This window comes from Phaethon aethereus (assembly GCF_964289735.1).
Source record: "Phaethon aethereus genome assembly, chromosome: 1".
Taxonomy (NCBI): Eukaryota; Metazoa; Chordata; class Aves; order Phaethontiformes; family Phaethontidae; genus Phaethon; species Phaethon aethereus.
Window position 1 is genome coordinate 39,616,875 of NC_138575.1, and position 21,250 is coordinate 39,638,124.

Here is a 21,250-nt window from a genome sequence, read left to right on the forward strand (position 1 = left end):
GCATAGCTATGAATGTTTTAAAAAGTGATCTGATAATGACTCATTCTTTTTCTATACTTCAGTTGGATATAAAACTAAAGTTAAAAGGATGGCTTAGGGGGGAATTTAATATGCAACAACACCTGACAAATAGGATGCACTGAATTTTTTTATTAGGTGCTTATAGTAGAAAAAAATGCCTGTGACAAAAGGACCATTAACTTACTCAACATTCAGGATGAAGAAAAAATATAGTTAGAGCCAAAGGAAAAGCGGGGTTAAAGAAATAGAAAATAAGCTACTGGCTTACATTAAAATTTGCCAAATCACAGGAATAGTGATGATTTTAGCTGTCAGTAAGCATTTAAAATCCACAAGGATTTACTATTCCTGTAAAAGAAGTTTGCCAACAGGAAAAAAATAGGAAAAAAAAGAAAAGGAATAATTCAGGCATTTCTCAGCTGCTAACCTGCGCTCTGTAACTCTCTAATCAATCTCTGTACTTACTCCCTAAGGTTTAATGTATGCATAATGAACTAATGGCAAAGAGGAATGAAGACAGATGCATTCATTTGCATGAACTAACTTATTAGACAGTCAAGCTTGCTGAACAAAACACTGCAGCAAAACAGTAAAATGCACAGCTGCAAGAATGTACCTATGTGATTTCTTTTGTCATCAAAATTGCCAGCATATGCCACAGAATTAGCACAGAAACTGAAATGGCATTATATTAGCACCTAGTAATATTGCATTTATTAGCCTGTGAGACAACAGGAACATTTTACATCTTCAGGTCACTTCAAGAAGCCGTATGCAGGTCTCAGCAAAAATTTGAATGTGACATCAATGTAAGAGGCTTATACTACCCTGGAGCAGTCTCACCATTGTGTGCCGCAGGGAAAAAAAGACTTTCCTCTGTCAAACTCCAAAATGTGATGCATGTTTCGCAGGAAAGTTTTTTGACTTTTCTTTCAACATTTCCTCTTATGCTCCAGAAACTTCAGGTGAAAAGGAACAAAGATGATTACACCTACCTGCCTCTCCAAAAATATTAAGACATGCTAGCTATATATTCTGGTTCATGTCTACTTCAAACACACATCTTACTCATTGTGTCTATTAGAATGGCTTTCTCTCCTTTCAGTGATCAAGAGGTTAAGACAAAGACAGACAGGTAAGTGTCTGTATGACTTGAAGAAATGCTAAAATGTTCAACTAGACTGAAACAGATAAAGATTCAGCTAAATAGTACTATCTGCAGGCTTCAATGACATCTTTCATCTCAAGCAAAATGCAATGTACAGAATCTCAACAAGGATGCTAATAGGGGAACTGCTAACATGACTCAAAGAACGCCTGTTGAAAATATTTACTTATTTTAAAGTAACATTGTCTGTGAAAAAGAGATACCACTTAATAAAGGCTGTTCTTAAGCAGAAGGAAACTGCCTGCTTTGAGCACTTCTTCAGGTTGCTGACTCCATGCAAACAACTCAAGAATCATAGAATCTTTGGGTTGGAAGGGACCTTTAAAGGTCATCTAGTCCAACGCCCCTGCCATGAGCAGGAACATCTTCAAGTAGATCAGGTTGCAAGAGTCACAAGAGATGTGACTGCCCCCATTTCTCCTCTCTGCTGTTAAAGGATATATTGCCAGGTTTTTTTAAAAGGAAATATTTAAATTCTAAATAATTTTAGGTTTACAAAATCACCTAGAGAACCTACCAGGCCTCTCGCAACACAGAGATAGCACAGAGATATTCTGTTATCATTTACAGGACAATTTGCTAACCAGAACTAGAGGAAAAACTACAGGCAAATTGTATTTTTACATTTGATATGGTTCCACTTTGGTATAAATCTTCTGTAAGTTACACAGACAAGAGCATTCTGAAATGTTTTTTTCTTCAGGTACATCAACATGTGGTGTTTTTGAAATGAAATAAACTTCTGCTCCCTGTGACCTGTATCTTTTTGCTCCACTGCCGCTTACACCGGGCTGCTCCCAAGCTGTATGCCGTGCCGCATGCCCAGAAGCCTGGAAAGGCTGGGGTCCCCACTCCAGAGTCGTTCATGTGCAGCTCAGTTATCCTTCATCAGTGGATTTATGAGACACCCTAGGTTTAATAAATGGACCCTTTTCAGCTGAGGTCTGCATCACTGGGAAATTTCCATCTAGATCAGGCACTGAGCATCTGCAACTGCCATTCATTTCACCTGAAAAGACTGGTGCTCAAATCTTCTTTTTCGTTGTATTACTATACTGTTAAATTGCTTTGAAAAATTGCGATAGGCTTACTCATGTGACTAAAGCAATCACAACTGCATAAATCATACATTGCTTGCCTGTCCCAAATACGGTATCAAATATGTCATCTTGAACTAGTTAGATTCCTTAACTCCCATTTTCAGCTACTCTAATGCAAAAAGCACCGTGATTTAGACTTTAGAAATATAAAAAAATAATCCCTCCTTTGTTTTTCTGTCAAATTAACACTTTGACAGTAAAAACATACTGTTTAATTTCCTTCCTTTTAACCCATTAGTTCCAGGCAAATAAAATGACCAAAGATCTACTCACAGACTCAAATTTTACAGCTATAACTTCTGAAACCTTTGAGAACATCACTCCAGTCCTTAACTTGTATCAGAAACTCAGATTTAACAGCTTGTTTTTTCCCTAACTTACAGCCTATACTAAGTTAGCCTTTTCCTAACTTACAACTATATCCTATACTATCCTATATAAAGGATACCATAAGCCAAACATGCAGACAATGTTTAGCATTTCTGCCATTTTTTTTAATGTCACTTACCTTAGCACTGTTAGTGGGAGCGTATCATACCACTGTGAATGCACCTTATGGAGCTAAGATTTACACCAACAAAGAAACCCTGGCATGGTAAGATCTGTTTTTACTTATAGTACGCAACAAACAGTTCAATAAAACAGACAGAAAGATGAGCATCATCCATAGGCCCAATTTGGAATTTCCTAAGATTCATTCCCTATCCTCTGTAGGAGAGCAGGAAAGGGTGCTGATGGTATCTGCCCTGGTTTTGGCTCAGATAGAGTTAATTTTCTTCCTGAAAGCTGGTATAGTGCTGTGGTTTGGATTTGGGATGAAGAGAATGTTGATAACACACTGATGTGTTTAGTTCATAGAATCATTAAGGTTGAAAGGTTGAAAAAGACCTTTAAGATCATGAAGTCCAACTGTCAACCCAACACCACCATGCCCGCTAAACCATGTCCTGAAAGTGCCACGTCCACGTTGTTGCTAGGCAGTCCAGGACTGACCAGTTTTTCCCGCTGCCCTGCCAGCGAGCGGGCTGGGGTGCACGGGGAGCTGGGAGGGGACACGGCCGGGACGACTGACCCAGGCTGGCCAAAGGGATATTCCGTACCCTATGACATCAAGGTGAGCTTTTAAAGCTGGGGGAAGAAGGAAGAATGGGGCGGGGATGTTCAGAGTGATGGCGTCTGTCTTCCCAAGAAACCATTACGCGTGGTGGAGCCCTGCTTCCCTGGGGATGGCTGAACCCCTGCCTGCCCGTGGGGAGTGGTGGATGGATTCCTTGTTTTGCTTTGCTTGTGTGCGCGGCTTTTGTTTTATCTATTAAACTGTCTTTATCTCAACCCACGAGTTTTCTCACTTTTACTCTTCTGATTCTCTCCCCCACTCCGCTGGGGGGGAGCGAGCGAGCGGCTGCGTGGGGCTTGGCTGCCGGCTGGGGCTAAACCAGGACAGTATCTAATACTGCACAGAGCTATTCATCTACACTGGAGAATTTGGAAGAATGACTAACAGCAAATGTTTGACAGGCTCTACTTTAATTCCCAGAATTTAGCTTATTCTGAAGGTCACCTCCAAGATTTTTTTGACTGAAAACAGATGGGAAAGGTGATTTCTACCTGAACAAAACCATCCAATAAACACATTCGCCCTAATTTTTTCTCAGCATTGCAAAACATTGTCATCTGTTATATTGATTTTTCTTCTAAGCTTGCTCTGGATAAATGTCTTGCAGGTCCCACCCCTTTTTTGCCCTTTTCTCCTAAGGGCAGATTTCTATGAACAAAATGTCCCCAACATGGCTATATAAGATTCGATATAATGTCAAACCCTCCTCGCAGAGATGAAATCATAACAGGGGAAAAAAAGAAGCCAAAAAATTTACACCGATTTGCCAAGGAAAAGAAGAGAGAGCACTTCTGTGCTGATGTCACTTTGCCTATGTTAAAGCTTTGCTCATTTAGAAGTACTGCAAAATTCGTACTTCCAACTGACCCAGCTTCACGAGCAGTATTTTCCAGGAAGTATCTAGTTTATTCATCTTACAGAATGCTTGTAATAAGAGTCCCTGCTCTAGATTTTCTCTTCCTTCTTGGTTTTAGCAATGTCTGGAGCATGTGATCTTCAGGCCATAACAGGTCTGCACATTCATCATGTTTTTCCCTGGTGAAGACCCAGGACTTATGACGGAGATAGAGACACTAGCCTAATGCTAACTGCTATCACATAATAAGAGTATGTGGTATGGTTTTGAGTTCATAATGTTTAAATTTAAATCATACATGCATTAGAAAAATACAAGACAATGCCCTGATATCTTCTGATCCCCATGTATTGACCACTGGTCAAAGATATTTTTATAAGGTAGTGGATATATTAAACTGTGCACTGGATCAGCATATAAAATGTTCTAGACTCTACTCCAGCTTTGTAAATAGAGAAAATTGGCACTATAAAATGTATCCATAACTTCTCAAAAATACTCTGAGACTCCCAACATCCTTATCTCAGACTATGAAACGCACATCTTACCATACATCACAGTCACGTCCAGCTGTCATCCTAGTTGGCTAGCACTCAAACTAGACTGACTGACTTAAACAGCTTGTCTATTATTTTCTGTGGTGTGGGATTAAGTAAGTTGAGCTCCATTATTTTTATTATGTTCCCATCCACTATATGCTCTCTATTGCACCATTACCTGTTGTTAGTGGCTAAGGAATAAAGCTCCTGGATTTTAATGGTCTCATTAGAGTTAGGTACCATCCTTACCATAAAATTGCAGAAATTCCTTACTAGGCACCTGGTTTTGTAACCACAGGTTTGTAATGACTTTCAGATACGCTTGCTAAATTTTCAATTCCATAAATAATGACATAACTTTTAGCCAGAACTCAAGCTGAAAAGTGCATGTGCTTACTACCATGTGAATATTTTCCATGCAAGTTATTTAGAAATTATTATTAATTTTGATTGTACTGCAACATTAATTATTCTTAATAGATTTGGTCCATTTTGCTGCAGTCTTGGTCTAACGGCAAGGTTTCCCTATACAACCTCCACCAATTTTTACTTTTAACTTCCATTTACAGAAGCAATATTTCAGGGATCTATATTCACACTGTGTTACCAGGTATGATCACTCATGGCTTGTCAGTGATATCTAAAATTCCTCTGCAGCATGTGTCCCTTATTTTTCTATGACATTTGGGTTTTTACTACCACAGAGGTCAATGCTCATTTTCTGTATCATTTATCTGACAAGTATTTGGGGTCACAATGTCATCTGATATGGGAAGACGGCCTCGGCAGGATCTTGTCTCAGAGTTAACTATCAAGCTGGGCTCGCTTTGCTTTACTGGTAAAATCAATTAGCAGTGAAGATTGGCACTTGCTCCTGCTTGAATTGATATTCAGTGTCCTTCTACCAATGTTTTCTGTGAATAAGAGCATTGAAATCTCTTGATTTTGGCCTCGTTGCTATTTTACCCTATTAACATACTCCTTGTTTTGCTTTCTCTACTCTTTTCAGTTTGTTAATAAGTAAGACTTTACTGAAGAACCTTCATTATGTGCTTATTCACACAACATTAGTGGATTCCCAAGAACATGCAGATCCAAAGGGAGAATGATATCCGCAATTTGGACAAGGGCAATAAACTAAAAAGATAAGCATGTGCATTCTACTAGCCTCTACATCACCTACAAAGTTAATAAAGTCTCATACTCTACAAATGTAAGAGGTATGAGTGGATGTATGCACCCATATATAAAAAAACCAGGTGCCCAGTAAATTAATTACAAAATTAATTTGGACAGAAAATTATTTGCGAATCCTGACAGGTGATCAAAACTCTTACTGGCCAGCATAATTAATGCAAACCATGAATATATAAGCAAGACAGTTTTACACAGCAATACTTAATACACTTTTGTATTTAGCGAAATAGTGACTGTCACTTGGATGCTTTACCTCATTCTTGTGACAAGATTCAACAAGATTATTACTAAGCAAAGAGAGGGCAGGAGAGTCAGAAGAGAGCTTTCAGAATAGTTAAAGAAACACACCTGGGAGCAAAAGACTTCAGAAGCACAAATTGTTTCCTTTAAAAAAGGAAGGATTAAACGGTGATTTGATAATGAAGTACCAATACAGGATGAAGTAAATTTTGATGAAAAACAACTCTTTACCACAAATGAGATGAAGCTGAAACCACACATACTCAAGCTAGAAATAAAAGCAGTGAAGCTAATTAATCACAAAGGGCTGTGATGGATTTTGTCTCACTGGCAACCTTAAATAGAGAGAATGTCTCTCTAAAATACAATTCAAATACAAGTTGAAATATAATTAAATTCAGGGAAGTTGTATGTTTAATTTAGATGGTCACCAAGGTCTCTTCTGGCCCAAGAACTCCATGTAAATTCACAATAATTACAGTAAGACCTGAAAGGATGAGCTCCTTGCTTTTACCACGAACAAAAAACTAGTTTGAAATTATGCTGTAATTAACTTGTGGTCTTACAGCTCCTACACAAAACAGACATGTCTGACGCTTTTATGATACACTATGAGGCACGAATTCATATCTCTGTCTGCCCCACATACCAGGGAAGCAATGAGAAAGACACACAAGCACCAAAATCTCTTTCTCTCTTTTCACAGAATCACAGACTGGTCAGGGTTGGAAGGGACCTCTGAAGATCACCTGGTCCAACCCCCCTGCCAAGGCAGGATCACCTAGGGCAGGTTGCAGGAACGCGTCCAGTCGGGTTTTGAAGGTCTCCACAGAAGGAGACTCCACAGCCTCTCTGGGCAGCCTGTTCCGGTGCTCCGTCCCCCTCACAGTAAGGAAATTTTTTTTATTCTAAGCAGCATGAAAATGCTATTAAACAAACAACCAACCCTTTCTCCATCCGCATGAAACACTTTAAGCCACTTCATATTGGCAAAATGGACATGTAATTTTGTAAAAAAAAAAAACACAAATGAAATTTTTATGTAAAAGTCAGGGTTTACAGTAAGAGTTAGTAGCTTTGACCCACTGATACAGCTGAAAAGAAGAGGCAAGCTATTATCCAGATCTAGGATAGCATATTTTGGTGTGACAATCCTGTCATCTTGGTAGATGATATATTATTTCCTTTGCTGTCTTCATGCCCTGAATTTATAATCAGTAGAAACTGAATGGGAGATTAAAAAAAAAAAACAACACAACAGATGGAAAGCACCCATTAACTCCTTTAAAGAGGTATTGTAAAATACATTAGGAACATCATTACAAAAATCAAATTAATTATCTATAACTGTAAGATAAAAAGAATCTATCAACAGCAAAAAGACATAAGGAGGCAAATGATAAAAATTATCCTCAACTTCTCAGATTAGTGAATTACTCAGGCCTTAAAGGAACATGCCTGGATTTCTTTTGCTAGTCATACACTTCTGCCTACAGCACTGTAGGACACGGGACTTTTGAAAGACAGCAATGCCCTGCTGGGCCAGACCAACACTCCATCTAGTGCTGCTCCATCTTGGAAAGCCGGAAAAGGAGGTCCTGTTTAAGGAGGGAATGAGAGCCTGCCTACTTTGTCCAGTCAAATCCTGCCACAGCTCCCAAAAATCCAGTACTGTCACATTAGAGAGTACAATGCTCCTTGGTCAAGGCTGGTCTTGACCATCTCTGCCTTTTCCTAGTTTCTCTCTCCTCACATGTCCTCTACAACCTGTTCCTTCTTCTAACTGAAGCCTTTAAAGGAGAATAAATTTTTCAACAGACATCACCAATACTTTGATCAAAATGAATGAAACCAACCACCAGAAGATATTTTCCCTTTGTGGAATTCAGAGAGCACGATGAAGTTGTGCCGGAGAACAACCAGGAGATGGAACCCTCAACCTCAGGAGATGCACTGATGCTTCCCAGCCTATTTTCAGGTCCTGGGCTCCATTGAGAAACCCTGGTGTCACAGTGACAGCAAGGCAGGCGCAAGGGACTTGTGCTTCAAACTAACAAATGACCCATGGAGCACATGCACATGTACACACTGCAAGTACCTTTGCTGAATACAGAACAATTTGCTCAAAATTGCCATCTCTGCCCTAAAATGTGTGTGTGCGAGTGCTAAATAGCGGAGACAGGTTTTTTAATGGTATTATAAATACTACACAGGGTTTCATCCTCATCATACTACATATAGCTAAGCTGATATTGCTAGGAAAAACTGCATCTGGAATAATTTAATTTTTATTTTATTTTGAAGGGCTGAAATTTGGTAAAATTATATGCAAGTAAATCCAAATATCCATAAATGAACGTGTTTGGTACCATCAGCAACAAATCCTGCACTGGCTGTGCCCATAATCAACTTTTAAATAGAAGTGAAAATAGTTTAAAGATATTTAACTTGTCAGACCTCCTATCGGTTGGATATTTGAAAAAGCGCTGTGTTTCTCAGATATAGTGGAAGGAATGAAATTAGAATGGTCTCTATTCTAATCCTCTACAGTATTGAAAAGCAGTAGCACGGTAGCAGACCTGTTAAGTAAATGCATAAACAAATGATCAGCAATCTCATTTAGGTAAGAACTGAGTGGTCTTTTTCCATTTTCTATGAGACCCAAATTTCTTTTGGGTTTATCTGCGTATGAAACATGTTTACATGAATGACATAGATGAAATAATTCCAACAAAGTTACTTTGGAAAGGGAGGACAAGGAAGAAATCTTACTTCTTTCAGTACTAAATAGGTGAAAGCAAATTCAGGAATTTCCAATGTCGACGGGAAGCAAAAGACATGTAGCTCTGCAGATGCTTCACAGACCATTTGATAAACCTCCAGCAGGTTAAACAAACACACAGGCAGACTGTGAATGATATGGCAACTGCAGCCTCTCATCACACACGAAAATCAGCAAATGACTTTACAGAGATAACGAACACCTCAAGTGCAGACAAGCTTAGTAGCCCGTGATCTGCATTTCACAGGTCAAAACACTTGCTTCTGCTAGGAAATCGCCCAAGATAGTTACCATAATAACTGTGACTGCAGAGGTTATTGCTAATGGGAGTTCTAAATGCTAAAAATCTCTTCAGTGGCAAATCTAAGCATTCTGCGCTGATTTTAAGAAGTAAGTGTCTGTGAGTCAAATGCAAATGGAGGGGGAAAAAAGTGCTTTTGTAGACAGACTTCAACTTTCAAACTTGGCCTTTACTGAGATATGTATCATTTTCAGGTTTCACTTCTGCAATGAATTCTTTTTTCCCACAATGAGAAGTATGAAAAGGTAGGGGATGCTTTTGTGACATATTTCCTCAGGCAAATCATGCTCTTAATCTGCAAAACCAGTTAGCCAGTGAAGACTATTTAATATTTTGGTAGGGAATGAAGGATTAGGGCAAGACAGCACAGCACCTGTGGAATCGGAGTGCTTACGAAATCGGAGGGAAGCCAAAGTGAAAGGCAAGGCAGGTTTCTTTGGATGAGGCTGAAGGGTGACCGAGGTCTGCACCATTAAGCGACGTTGCTTGAGATGGTGGCTGCCCTGTAGCAAACGATGCAAAGGGGGCTGCTGAGGTGAGCAGCACCCCGCCAAAAAACAACAGGGTCGTTTCTATCTTCTGCGGTTCTAGAAGACACGGGAATCTGAAGGAATCTGACCAAGTTACACTGCAAGCATGAGAACAGCTATTTTTGAACACCCGCTGTCTTGCCAATGCCTTATTAATCACAGAGGAAAACAAAACTGGATCTGGAGGTGTGTTTGCATATAGGTAAACATCTACACACCGGGCACGGCTCATCTGTCACATTTGTCAATCACTACAAACCTGGCTCAGATGTTAACAGCTGAGCGACAGCAAGAATAACCTGGGAGCTGCCTTCCCTCCTAAGCAGTGTCATTTAATGAAACTTGTATCCCTGGATCACATCAGAAGTCTGTAATTTTTTCTTTAATCCATGTGGATTTTTTTTTCAATTCCTCCTATTTCTCTCTATTACCTTCTATCTTTCTCCCTTATTTCTGAAATTATTTTGTAAAAGAAAAATCATGCACTCTGTTATTATACTAGACCTTTTCCTCATTTAAATTATAGCACAGCACATACAAATGTTAAATTCTGCTAATACAGTTTTATACCAGCAACTCAAGGACATCATAACTAGATCATATGTTCTGTCTGTAACTGTAACCTATACTGGATCCTGGAATTATAGATATATATTTTAACTCTCAATTATTATCTTATTTCTTCACAACCTTTGCTTGTTTTCCTACAGCAATATATTTTTGGTTTTAGGATTAAACAGACATTCCTATATGTTACAAAAAACCCAAAATGAGAGTGAAAAAAGTCGAGTAGTCTTTAAAATTCTTCAGCTTCCAGCTGACCTACATTCGAGTTCGTCAGTTGTGGGCAGCAGACAAACCCCTCAGGAAAGCCACATTTGGTGTAGCCTGAGACAGAAGATGAACATTTGCTGCACAGCAGGCTGTGGGTCAAGGAGGGGAAAAAAAGGCATACTTTTGTGTTTTTGTAAACTGCTAAATAGCACCTGTATGTGTTCAGAGCCAAGGATCAGAAGAAAACTGCCTTACTGCTTTCTTCTGACATATACGTTGTGTATGTAAACATTTCAGAGCCCCAAAATTCCCAGGACATTAACTATTGTTTTTATTACAATAATTTAGTATTTCATGACTTCTCCTAGGAATATTTTGTGTCCTAAGCAATTACTGAGGATACTACATCATACAGTAATTATTTTTTTTAGTATCAGCTCTGTAAATATTATCCTTGCAAGGCATTTTAAGGTTCTTTGATTTGCATGTGCTCCCTTTGAGCTCAGTAGTTCAAAATTCAGCCTACCCTAAATTATGTTTGTTTAACATTTCATTTTTGCATTAAAATTCTGTTACCAAACTCCCCAAAAATGAGGCTGCAAAACTGCTAACAACAGCAACTACCAGAGCTCGAGCCACTGCAGAGGATGCGCTCAGGGTTGTACATTTACACTGTTTTCCCTCCAGTTTGATGGCTAGCCCTGTTTTTGAGATCAAACACTGCGCTGAAATAGGAAACCTGTATTCTAGCATGCTTCAAAGAATCAGGTAGCGTGGAAAAAAAGTGCAGCATTCATGCATGTACAAAGGAACCGAAAAATCTGGCTGCTTTAATTTAAGACTTCAAAGTCTTGACAATTTTCTTTCAGACTGACCTATTTTAACAACTGACCTGTTAGTACAACCCTGCAACTGCGTACAAAACTTGCAAATGACAAATAATAATAAAAAAATTGGTTAGAGAGGAAAACAGGCTCCCAGTGGTGAAGAAAACTTCAAAGGAATGATTTGTAACATCTAGATTTGGTCCTTCCTGCTCTTCTCCACACGGGTTGGCATGCACTCTCACCATAAATAGGACAACTTGCCTGTTCAGCAGATCAGGCATCACCGTGGAGTAGAAGGTGGCCGGAATGAGACTTGGGAAGGCGTAACAGCTCCTGCGGGTCCCAGGGGCCGGCACAGCTGGAGCACAAAGGTTTAGGCGGGAGGTGAAACAACGATGGGTCAAAGACAACATGATGAGGGACAAGACTTCAAGGACCTTTTCCTAGGCGCGTTGAACAGGGCAGAAGGCAGGCAGCTGTGTTATTCTTCGGTTCCAGAGAAAAGGAAATTTCCTCTGAGGAAATATTCCCACTATGTCTCCTCATTATTTGGTGCTGGTTCTTTGAACAAGAATTTACTCTAGGAGAGAGACAGCTACATGACTGCAATCCTCCTAGCTAAACGAGATCTGTGAATTCACAGACGATTCAAATAGCTGTGCCAAACTACAGTTTGCATTGCAGTTGTTCTGAGCCCTTGACCATGTCAGGCAATAAAACCTCATGTTTCTAGAAGTCTCCCATAGCACAGATGTCTGAGTTGGCAGATACAAGAAATAAAAAGTATGGATTTTTTTTTTAACTTAATGTCAAATAGACTGGGTACAAATTACCTTTCCCCTAAAAAACAGACTTTTGACCCAACTAAAACTATTTGCAGAATTTAACTGAAACTTACTAATAAATTTCAGCCAACAAAATTAAAACATCGAGAAGCTGAAACACTTCAGCTCTTTAAAAACTGTGGGGTTTTTGACTATGGCTTTTTTTTCTTTTTAAAAAAGAAGAGTAACTTTAAAACTCAATAAAAAAGCACATATAGAATTGGACTAAAAACAAAATGAAACTTTTGCTGCAGATTTTATGAAATATTTTAATCGGCCTCAAATTTATGATGTCTTTTTTTGTTTCATGGAGGAATTATTTTTATGATTGTGTCAGGTCATTTCTTTCCCCTCCATTGCCCCAGTTTTCAGTGAATGAACTACAAACAGACAAATAAATAAATGAAGTGAACAATTTGCACAGCATTAGTGTCAACAGATTTCTCCGTGTTGCTAAAACAGATAAGAGGGCATTGGATTTTAGTCCGGAAAGCATGGGAGAAGCTATTCAGCCTATCCATATTCAGGACAGCACTGAGAACATGCTTATCTCTAAGCATATGTTAAAGTCTCCTTGATTTCAAAGTGCCTCTTTAACAGTGTCATCAGCTCGTGAGGTGGTATCAGTACTGTCGGAATATTTGATGCCCTTTATAAGGCTCCCGCAGGAATTGGCAACCACAGGAACGACACCTTTGGCTCAAGTGCTGTTGACCTAATGCTTCCCCTCGGCTACGTGCCGCCTCGGACCCTTGGCAAGTCGGGAGGAAACCTCAGTCCAGGAACTCAACAGGAACTACAGCCATCTAAACCTAAGGATTCAAACCTAACAAGTGAGTATCAAATACTTTATTTTTAAATGACAGAGGTTTTTAACTGCATCTGTGATTCTGAGGGAAGGATCTTACCCACGAGTTTTAAAACACGTTGCTTTCATTTACATGCCTAAGTACCAGTCCGACAGCGATAGTTTCCTGAAGGAGGCACAGTACACCCCCCCCTTGGCTTCTGTAGCCTACTACAGGGGCAGAGTAGCAATAAGGATTCATTATATACTGGTCAACAGTCTAAATTTAAAGGTTCAGAGGAGAAAATCTGTTTGTTTCTTACTTTGCAGGCTGCTTGTCATGCTGGGGTTACCTCAAGCCTCATTTTTACATTAAGAAATTTTGACTGTAAAGCTAAATAATGTTTCAAACAATCATGCATATATAAATACCTACACATCTGCAAAATTAAGTCCAAGTTTCAAACTACAATTATACTAATGCGTATAATTTGAATTATAATTTCAGCAATATATAATTTCAGCAATTCTGTAAATCCCTTTGAAAGGATCTGTTGCTTGTTGATTTTGTGCCATGTGAAGACATGATAAATATGACATGTAGTCTCATCACATGAATAATGCATTCTGCATCTTAAGCAAGCAAGTTCTGCTCCAGAGAGATGCTTAATCCATTCCCTGCTTCTGGGGATGAAAGGATTTAAACTCAGTGCACTGATTTCACAGTATGTGCTCATTTGACTTTAATTATAAAATAATTATTTCAACTTTTTTTTCCTGTAAAATAAACCAAGCCTGAGCTCCATGTAACCTCTGTAGAATTATATTACTTCTCTGTGCATTCAGTCTTTGCTCGTCAATACTGCACTTTCAACACAGTTTCACACAGAAGGATAAAAACCTCTAGGGCTTTACAGTTGGTATAGTAGTTTCAGGTCTCACAGCGACAAAAGCTCCTCTTTTTGATATCTGGCCAAAGGGAGGAGCACTTGAATGCTTTAAAGTGAATTCAAATGTCATGAAAAGGAACTTTCACCAGGCACAGGGAGATGACTAAGATCCCACACTGGAAGATTTACATCATGCATCTTGGATCTATATTTTCACTAATATGTTTTCCACAGACTGTTCAAACCTGTGCAAAGCTTGGTAGAAGATCATTTACCTTGCTAAAAAACAAAAGTCTTCTCTTGGCTGATTCAATGGCCAGAGCATTCCTTGGGAATAGGACATCTGCTGTCCGCGTCTCAGGAATGACAGATCATCAAGTGGATTAGACAGCTATACTGTCAAAGGCGCTGCCATGCTTTAAGCTTGAAAAACCAGCACTTTAGGAACGTGATGTTTTATCAGGTGTATTGCCTGGGGGGAACAGAAATGTATGCCTTCCATACAGTGTATGGTCTCCATCTAAGGATTACCGACAGTAACTCCAGCTGACACGCCTCCATCCAGCTCTAGAAGAATTTACCAGGTTCACTGCATCATACCTTCCCATTCAAAAGCTATTTGGAGCTGACCTACATATTGTCAGAAGCCAGATCCTGCAAAAAGCAGCTGTACTACTTCTGGTCTCAAATTAGTTAATGTTATTAGTTAATACTACTAGTTAATACTACTAGTACTCCTCCTACTGCCAAGCCAAGGTGGTTAGCTGGGATGCGTCGGCATCTGTGTCATGGTTAATCCATAACGTGGATAAACTGTCCACAGACAAGCAGCCATAGATGCTATTTACAAGGTGGTAGCTTACATATGAAATGTGGGGTCAAATTTTCTCAGTATCCAAGTGCTAGGGTTATTTTCAGAAACATCAGTCAACTCTTAAATGTTCAATTTACTTCCCAAAACAGTGCTTAGTTTTACAACAGTATTTATGTATCTAAACCCACAACATCCACTGTGCTAGAATGTGAATTTGTCAGGGCATGAAGAAGCTTTAATTATTATTTTTTTAATATCCAATCAGTTCAATCTCATTTATCCTTTGGGTCTCCTAAGGTCAAGAGATGCAAGAATGCGTTAAGATAAATGTCTTCACTATATTAAAAGCTGAAGAACGTACATAAGCTTAGTTCAGCTTTTTCAGAACACCTGAAATGAAACAGAGTACATCTCACCGAACACTTGTCAGTATTATTTCTCTGAACAAACTGTGACTCATACACAGCACACAGGATAGATTTATCTGCAATGCTCTCAAAAAATCCAGAATGTACAGCAACTTTAAAAAAAATTCAAAATAAATGGTCATTGGTCATGATGACTATTCAACACTTGAAATTCCTAATCTTATCAAATGCTCTGAAGAAAAATTGCACTGGTTCAACTTTAATCAAACCTTCTCTTTAGAGAACACAACTGAAAATCATCAGGGGTTCTCAAAATGTCATGAGAAACTTCAGTCTGTATTTGAACCTTAGCATAAGTGTTTTATAAATACAGTAGCCACACCATAAATGACAATTCCTAAGATCACAGTGAAAAAAGTCAAAAGATTAAAAAAAAAAAAAGTAGATACTTAATATGCTAAATGTTAGTGACCTATGAGCCAAGGCATTACCTGAAGAGGTACCCATATAGCGGTCTTAATTCACTCTGAAGAACAACGAATCTTGATTTGTACTGACTTGGAAAAAAAAAACTCTGGTTGGTGTTTGTGTAATTAAAGAGTTTCTTATAACAGTAACTGCACAATGGACACTGTAGTCATGTCATTTCAGCATGGTTATGATCTTCATGATTCTACCATAACAGTAACAATCTTTAAACCACTAAGCTGTTTTCAACAGACAAAAATGTTCATTATGAGCAACAGTAAATCATCCAGCACTCTCTCTCCCACATACACAAACACACACACAAAGCATCCACAAAGCAAGTACTTTGGCCCTTCAGAAACACTATAGTTACTGGGATGAGATCCAAGCCTGGCAGTGGTACAGGTCCGAGCTCCATCCCCTGCATCCATAGCCTCCCTGTGGGAAGTGTGACTTTATTCAACAATAAGGCCATGGAGTGCAGAGAATATTAGTCATTAGGAGGTGGGTGAGGTGGGTGATATGACCTTACAGTTTCTGTTTTCTATTGCAATACATCTTCCCTTCGAGTCAGTGCTTAATGTGTTTGAGGTGAGAATGGCAACATCAGTTATTCTGCCTGTGCGCAGCCTTTGTAAGTATTCATTTGTTTTCATCAAAAGATCTCTCAAACATTACTTGAGGTGAAAAACCCTTTAGATAGCTGCATTATATATAAAACTTGCTTTTCATGGGCACGTTTTGCAGACTTGTTTGAAGTAATTAAAAGACACATAGGTTCGAAGATCACATATGTTAACCATTGGTCCAGCTTTGTGTCATAGGATGACAGGAAAGACAAGGATGGGCATACATGTGGCAGAAAATAACATGAAGATGAGAACTCTGACAGACTGTTGCTCTGCTAGATTTCTGAGCCTGTCTGGCTCAAAATATGAGCCAATCTTCCTATACCATCAATACCAGGTATCAAAGAACAGATTTCATGGAGCCTGAAAATATGCAAGACTCCGATGAAAAGGTTGTCATGATCAATGCCTGAAATCTGCTGCAAAGGACAGAAACACAGGGATGTTCTTCATAGCAAAAGCCCAAGGTAACCTAACCATGGGAACGCCTCACAGCTCCCATGGAACCTTCCTTATAAAGTTACTCTGTAGTAACTGTAATTCATTTGCTTTTTATAACTAGTTTAATTTTGATTAGTATGACCTTGCTGTTCACAAACAAGCTAGATGTTATAAAAAGCAAAGCAAGTCTTACCTGGAATACTCTGTCTCCTCACAGACAGTGCTCCATCAGGTGGCTTTGCCTGGTTTGCAGACTTTGTGTAAGGGCTCTCATCTAAACAGAAACAAGCAACACTTCCAGTTACTGTTAAATATAATGTTAAAAACAACAAAATTTTGACCCAAACACTGTGTGAACTAGCGATGAAGAGCACAACAGCTGCTGTGAGCTAGAAGAGGATGGGTATTTCTGAATGCTGACTCAATACTCAATGTCACGTTTAGACTTGATCACAAAGGCTCTGAATAGCCAAACTGAAAAGGATGGGGTAAAACCCAAATCGCAGATAATGCTTAGGTGGTGACAGGCTTGATGTACAAATGCCTTTTTGGCTTTAACATAACCATAGAAACTTTGTTTTTCTCATGTTAAGAAGCTTCATATGTCAAAGACTCGAGTGAAAGAGGTACCATCCCCATTTAGGAGGGAAAGGCTTCCAGAAGCTTTTGAATATTTTGGCTGCAAAGATGCATTCCTTTTCCTTTGGGATCTGTCAGTGGGTGGTTCCTTTTCTGTCATAACAACTGATTGAGGAAAACATCAGAAAGCTGTTGCCAAATAGGCCAGGCACATTTATGCCTGAAGAACGGCACTGTGACAGTCTGTGTCTAAATAGGAAGCTACGTGAAACACCTACGGATCAACCTCAGTGCATGAGAGACCACTAACGGTGGGATGAGCAGATGAGTCATCAATTAAAGGCAGCATTAGGCAGAAAGTGAGTAACTTCTACATCCCTCTTAAGAGCAGAATGACAGTAGGGAGAAAATCAACTATATCGTAGCTTTTAAAAGGCTATAAGCTCAGGAAAGAAATGTGAATAAAAGAGAAGAAATAATATTATGCATTTTATTGCTTCAATCAAAAGAAAGGAATCAGAAGAAATTAGGCTTCTGTCTTGCTTGTCCTTTAATTGAGTGCTCAAGCACTTTAAAGTATTATGAAATCCTTCTATTTGCATATTTTCTTTGAGGTTGCAAAGGACTGATGCATTCACAGCACGTGCATGAATACATGCTTAAACATAGATCAATGAATAAAGGAATCAAAGACTATGTTATCTGGTATAGCATCCTCAGATCAAGTAGAACCACATAAACATTTTCTGAAGAACCAGTTTTTCTTTCCAGCTGACACTCTTGACATTATAAGCTTTCTTTGCTGATTACATTATTTAGATCTTGCAAAGTCTCAAACTCCTTTAGAAACTTCCAAAGACAGCATTCCATTTTTATTCAAGTGAGATAAGGGTTTGGTCACCATAATTTAATTTAAAACCAGGTCTCAGAAAGAAGTGACTAGAAGAGCGGGTTGGCTTTTAAAACCAGAACCTCTGCAATGAACTCTGCTTCTGTTAGGTGGATGCAGTAACAAAAAACTTAAATGAATTAATAAAAAAGAGAAGAAAGAAAAAAGCAAACTATTGTTGTATACCCATGCACCTTGATGAAAATGCAGCAATAAATAACATATATTGGTAAAATACCTCAACAACCAATATAATTGTTTTTTCTACAGTAAAATGAACTCCCATTGCTTTAGGACTATACTGTTACAAGGAAAAAGACAACAGGCTTGACTATATTGTATGCTAGTACAAACTCCAAGAAAATAAAGCTGTCAGCTACAGGAAATACAGAAGCATGAAAAAATATTAACATAAATCCAGGTACACAATTTAAGAAAAAGGTAGACATGTAAACCTTTATTCTTCAATTTGAGGGAAGTGGAAAAGCTAATATTATTGCATATGCAGAATGTACAGCCCCTCATTAAAGAAAAAAAAATAAGAGTGAACTAGGGCTTCTGAAGGAAGTAGGATTATCTTTTTCTTTCATAGAAGAGGCACAATTGAGGTCAAAATCAAGACAAGGCTCTCCGAACAGCCTTGGTAACTTGTATCAATACCAAAAAAGTGGAGCTCATCAGTAACATGTGGCTTACATGTCCCATCCATTATTGCTTATTTGAAGGTGCTGAACATGGCAGCAGCAGTGCATTTTTGTATTAAAAAGTGGGAAGGAAACATAATACAATTTCTCAGGAACCGATGGATGGTGATGACTTTTGGGCCCTATTTGAATGTATGTCATACCTATGAAAAAAATATATCAAATTACAGAACAAAACAGTCTTCTCCTAGTCAGACTTATTACATATGAATTCTTTTCATCAGATTGGAGAGAGGGCAAAAAGGAAAGAAGGATTTCCACAACCAGACCTTTTTCACTGAATTTTTGTCACTGAGTAAATGAGTAAATCAGCTACAGCCTCTTGCTGGAATAGGATTTTCCCAATATTGCACTGTGCTGGGAGTACCTGTGGTTATTCTGAGTTCAGAATAAAGGACAAGCCTGCAAATCTTTCTGGTTAACAGTATGAATGAGGGAAGGGAAGCGCACGTTAAAATTTCTTACTAGGGAGCCTGGGCAAGACATCTAGTATTTTCTGCATAACAACTGGCAGACAGTAAAGGCAACAGAGGCTGCATATGTGAGTAAGATAGTACCATAATTTAAGCATATTAACATCAAAGACTTCTCAGGTACTTATATAGTTTAGGTACTGTAGGCATGCAGTTGTGTTACATTTCTTAATTTGTCTACAGACTTTAACAGCAAAAAAAAGAGGCCCAAGAAATTGTTTCATAAACTTTTGAACCCTTATTAATGCAAAATATGCCCAATTATTATTGGGAAAGAACAATAAGCCATTGCATCACCAGTGGATTGGGAAGCTGTTGCCAGGACAGGCAGGAATTATCTTTCAATGCCCATTTAACAGTAAAATCACACTGCAATGTAACTAGAAATCAGTGTTAAGGATTCCCAGAAGCAAAGGAAAACACATATAACCAACCAGAGAAAGAATGCTAACAGCCTTATTGAGATGCTTATTTGAGACAGAAAAGTAATACAAAGAGCAGACAGATGCAGATATAGATGCCATCCTAAAGAAGGGAGTAACTAAAGAGACAAGGAAGCCCTGATAGCCCTGAAATGTCAGACACCGTTCATGCTGTCAAAAAGGGAAAAATCTGTTTGTATTAGCAAAGTTGTACGTGTGGCCACAAGAAATCATTATCAAATTGTAATTTATTGAAATCCCCATCTGCTCTATAGTTAGTAGGAAGGGTCTTAACACATGTAAAAATGCCTCATGGTAGCAGTGCCTACAGGGATTTGTGTGAGTGTTTTGTATTACCGGCTTCGCTCTCTACAGCACAGATAGACTTCTTGGAGATGAAACGCAACACCCTGAAAAAGCCAAGGAGCAAAAAGGTATGAAGTGTTCCCCTCAGTGGGATACAGCAACTCAAAATTAGGTAAAGGTGCAACGTATTTAGGAAGCCACACACACAAATGTCCAACAGTGAACAAGATGCCCACAGTGTTAATTCATCTCCTTCCTGGCAGAACACAGCGATAACCTCGGAGGTGACGCCTTGCAGATTACTGAGATTCTTAACCAGCAAAGCAAAATGATCTTCCCGTTTTCTCCTTTTACTTGTCCTCATGAAACAGCTCCAAATACTGGTTATCAGGAGCTCACACCTCATCCTTTCAAAGCTCTGCGCACAATTCTTCTAATTAAAGGCTGCAAAGATAATGATGAAGTGGACAGGCAAGTTAGTCCTACTGCTTACAGCTGTTCCTGTAGGCTTATTGCCTTTAGCTATTGACTGTGAAGCAGATAAACAGCTTTTTGCACTTTCCTGCCTATTTTTAACCCTCTGGCATCTCTATCCTGTAACTGAATGATTCATTCTTTGAGCTAGGTACCACGCTATGACCCATTTATATCGTTCCATCTTACTCTTACTATACGGGGGGGCTCTGTCCAAGACAAAAGGCTCAATACACTGTAACTCACCAACAGTAATGTAACCCTCCAAAGATTATACACTGGGCAATGTGTATAGATACACATAAAGTGCTTGGTACTGTGCTAGCAAAATGACCATATGAAATCTTTAGCTATTTGCTGTATTCAGTTTAACATCCTTTGAAGGACACCAACTGGGGACACATAATAGGGAACAAAAAGAAAGCCTAAAGATATTTCCTCAACAGTCAAGGCCAGGAATTCAACGTATCGGGCTATTTATGACCGCTGAACCATTTGCATGTCTCTCAAGGTGGCTGTGAAAGCCACCTTGACACGACTGACACAAGGACGTTGTTTAGAGATGTGGTAAACGTAAGAGCACTCCCTCCTTTTAAGTCTTCACAACCAGTTATAGGATGCTTCCTTCACTGCTGCTGTCGCATGTCCAGCCCGTAACTACTGAACCCAGTAAACATGTCTAAATCCTGTGTGGCACCACTTGGCCCCAGAAGGCGACTACGCACAACTG

General features: G+C 39.0%; 1 protein-coding gene across 11 annotated transcripts in view; it reads right to left on the reverse strand.

Moving 5' to 3' along the window:
• GRIP1 (glutamate receptor interacting protein 1) overlaps window positions 1-21,250 on the reverse strand; it is a gene marked incomplete at both ends in the record, with an annotated part of 345,974 nt that overhangs the window by 95,565 nt on the left and 229,159 nt on the right. For all 11 annotated transcript variants that reach the window (XM_082013866.1, XM_082013873.1, XM_082013872.1 and 8 more), the window contains one exon: window positions 16,867-16,947. In XM_082013866.1, coding sequence (XP_081869992.1) covers window positions 16,867-16,947 — 81 coding nt within the window. The remainder of the gene's footprint in view (window positions 1-16,866; window positions 16,948-21,250) is intronic.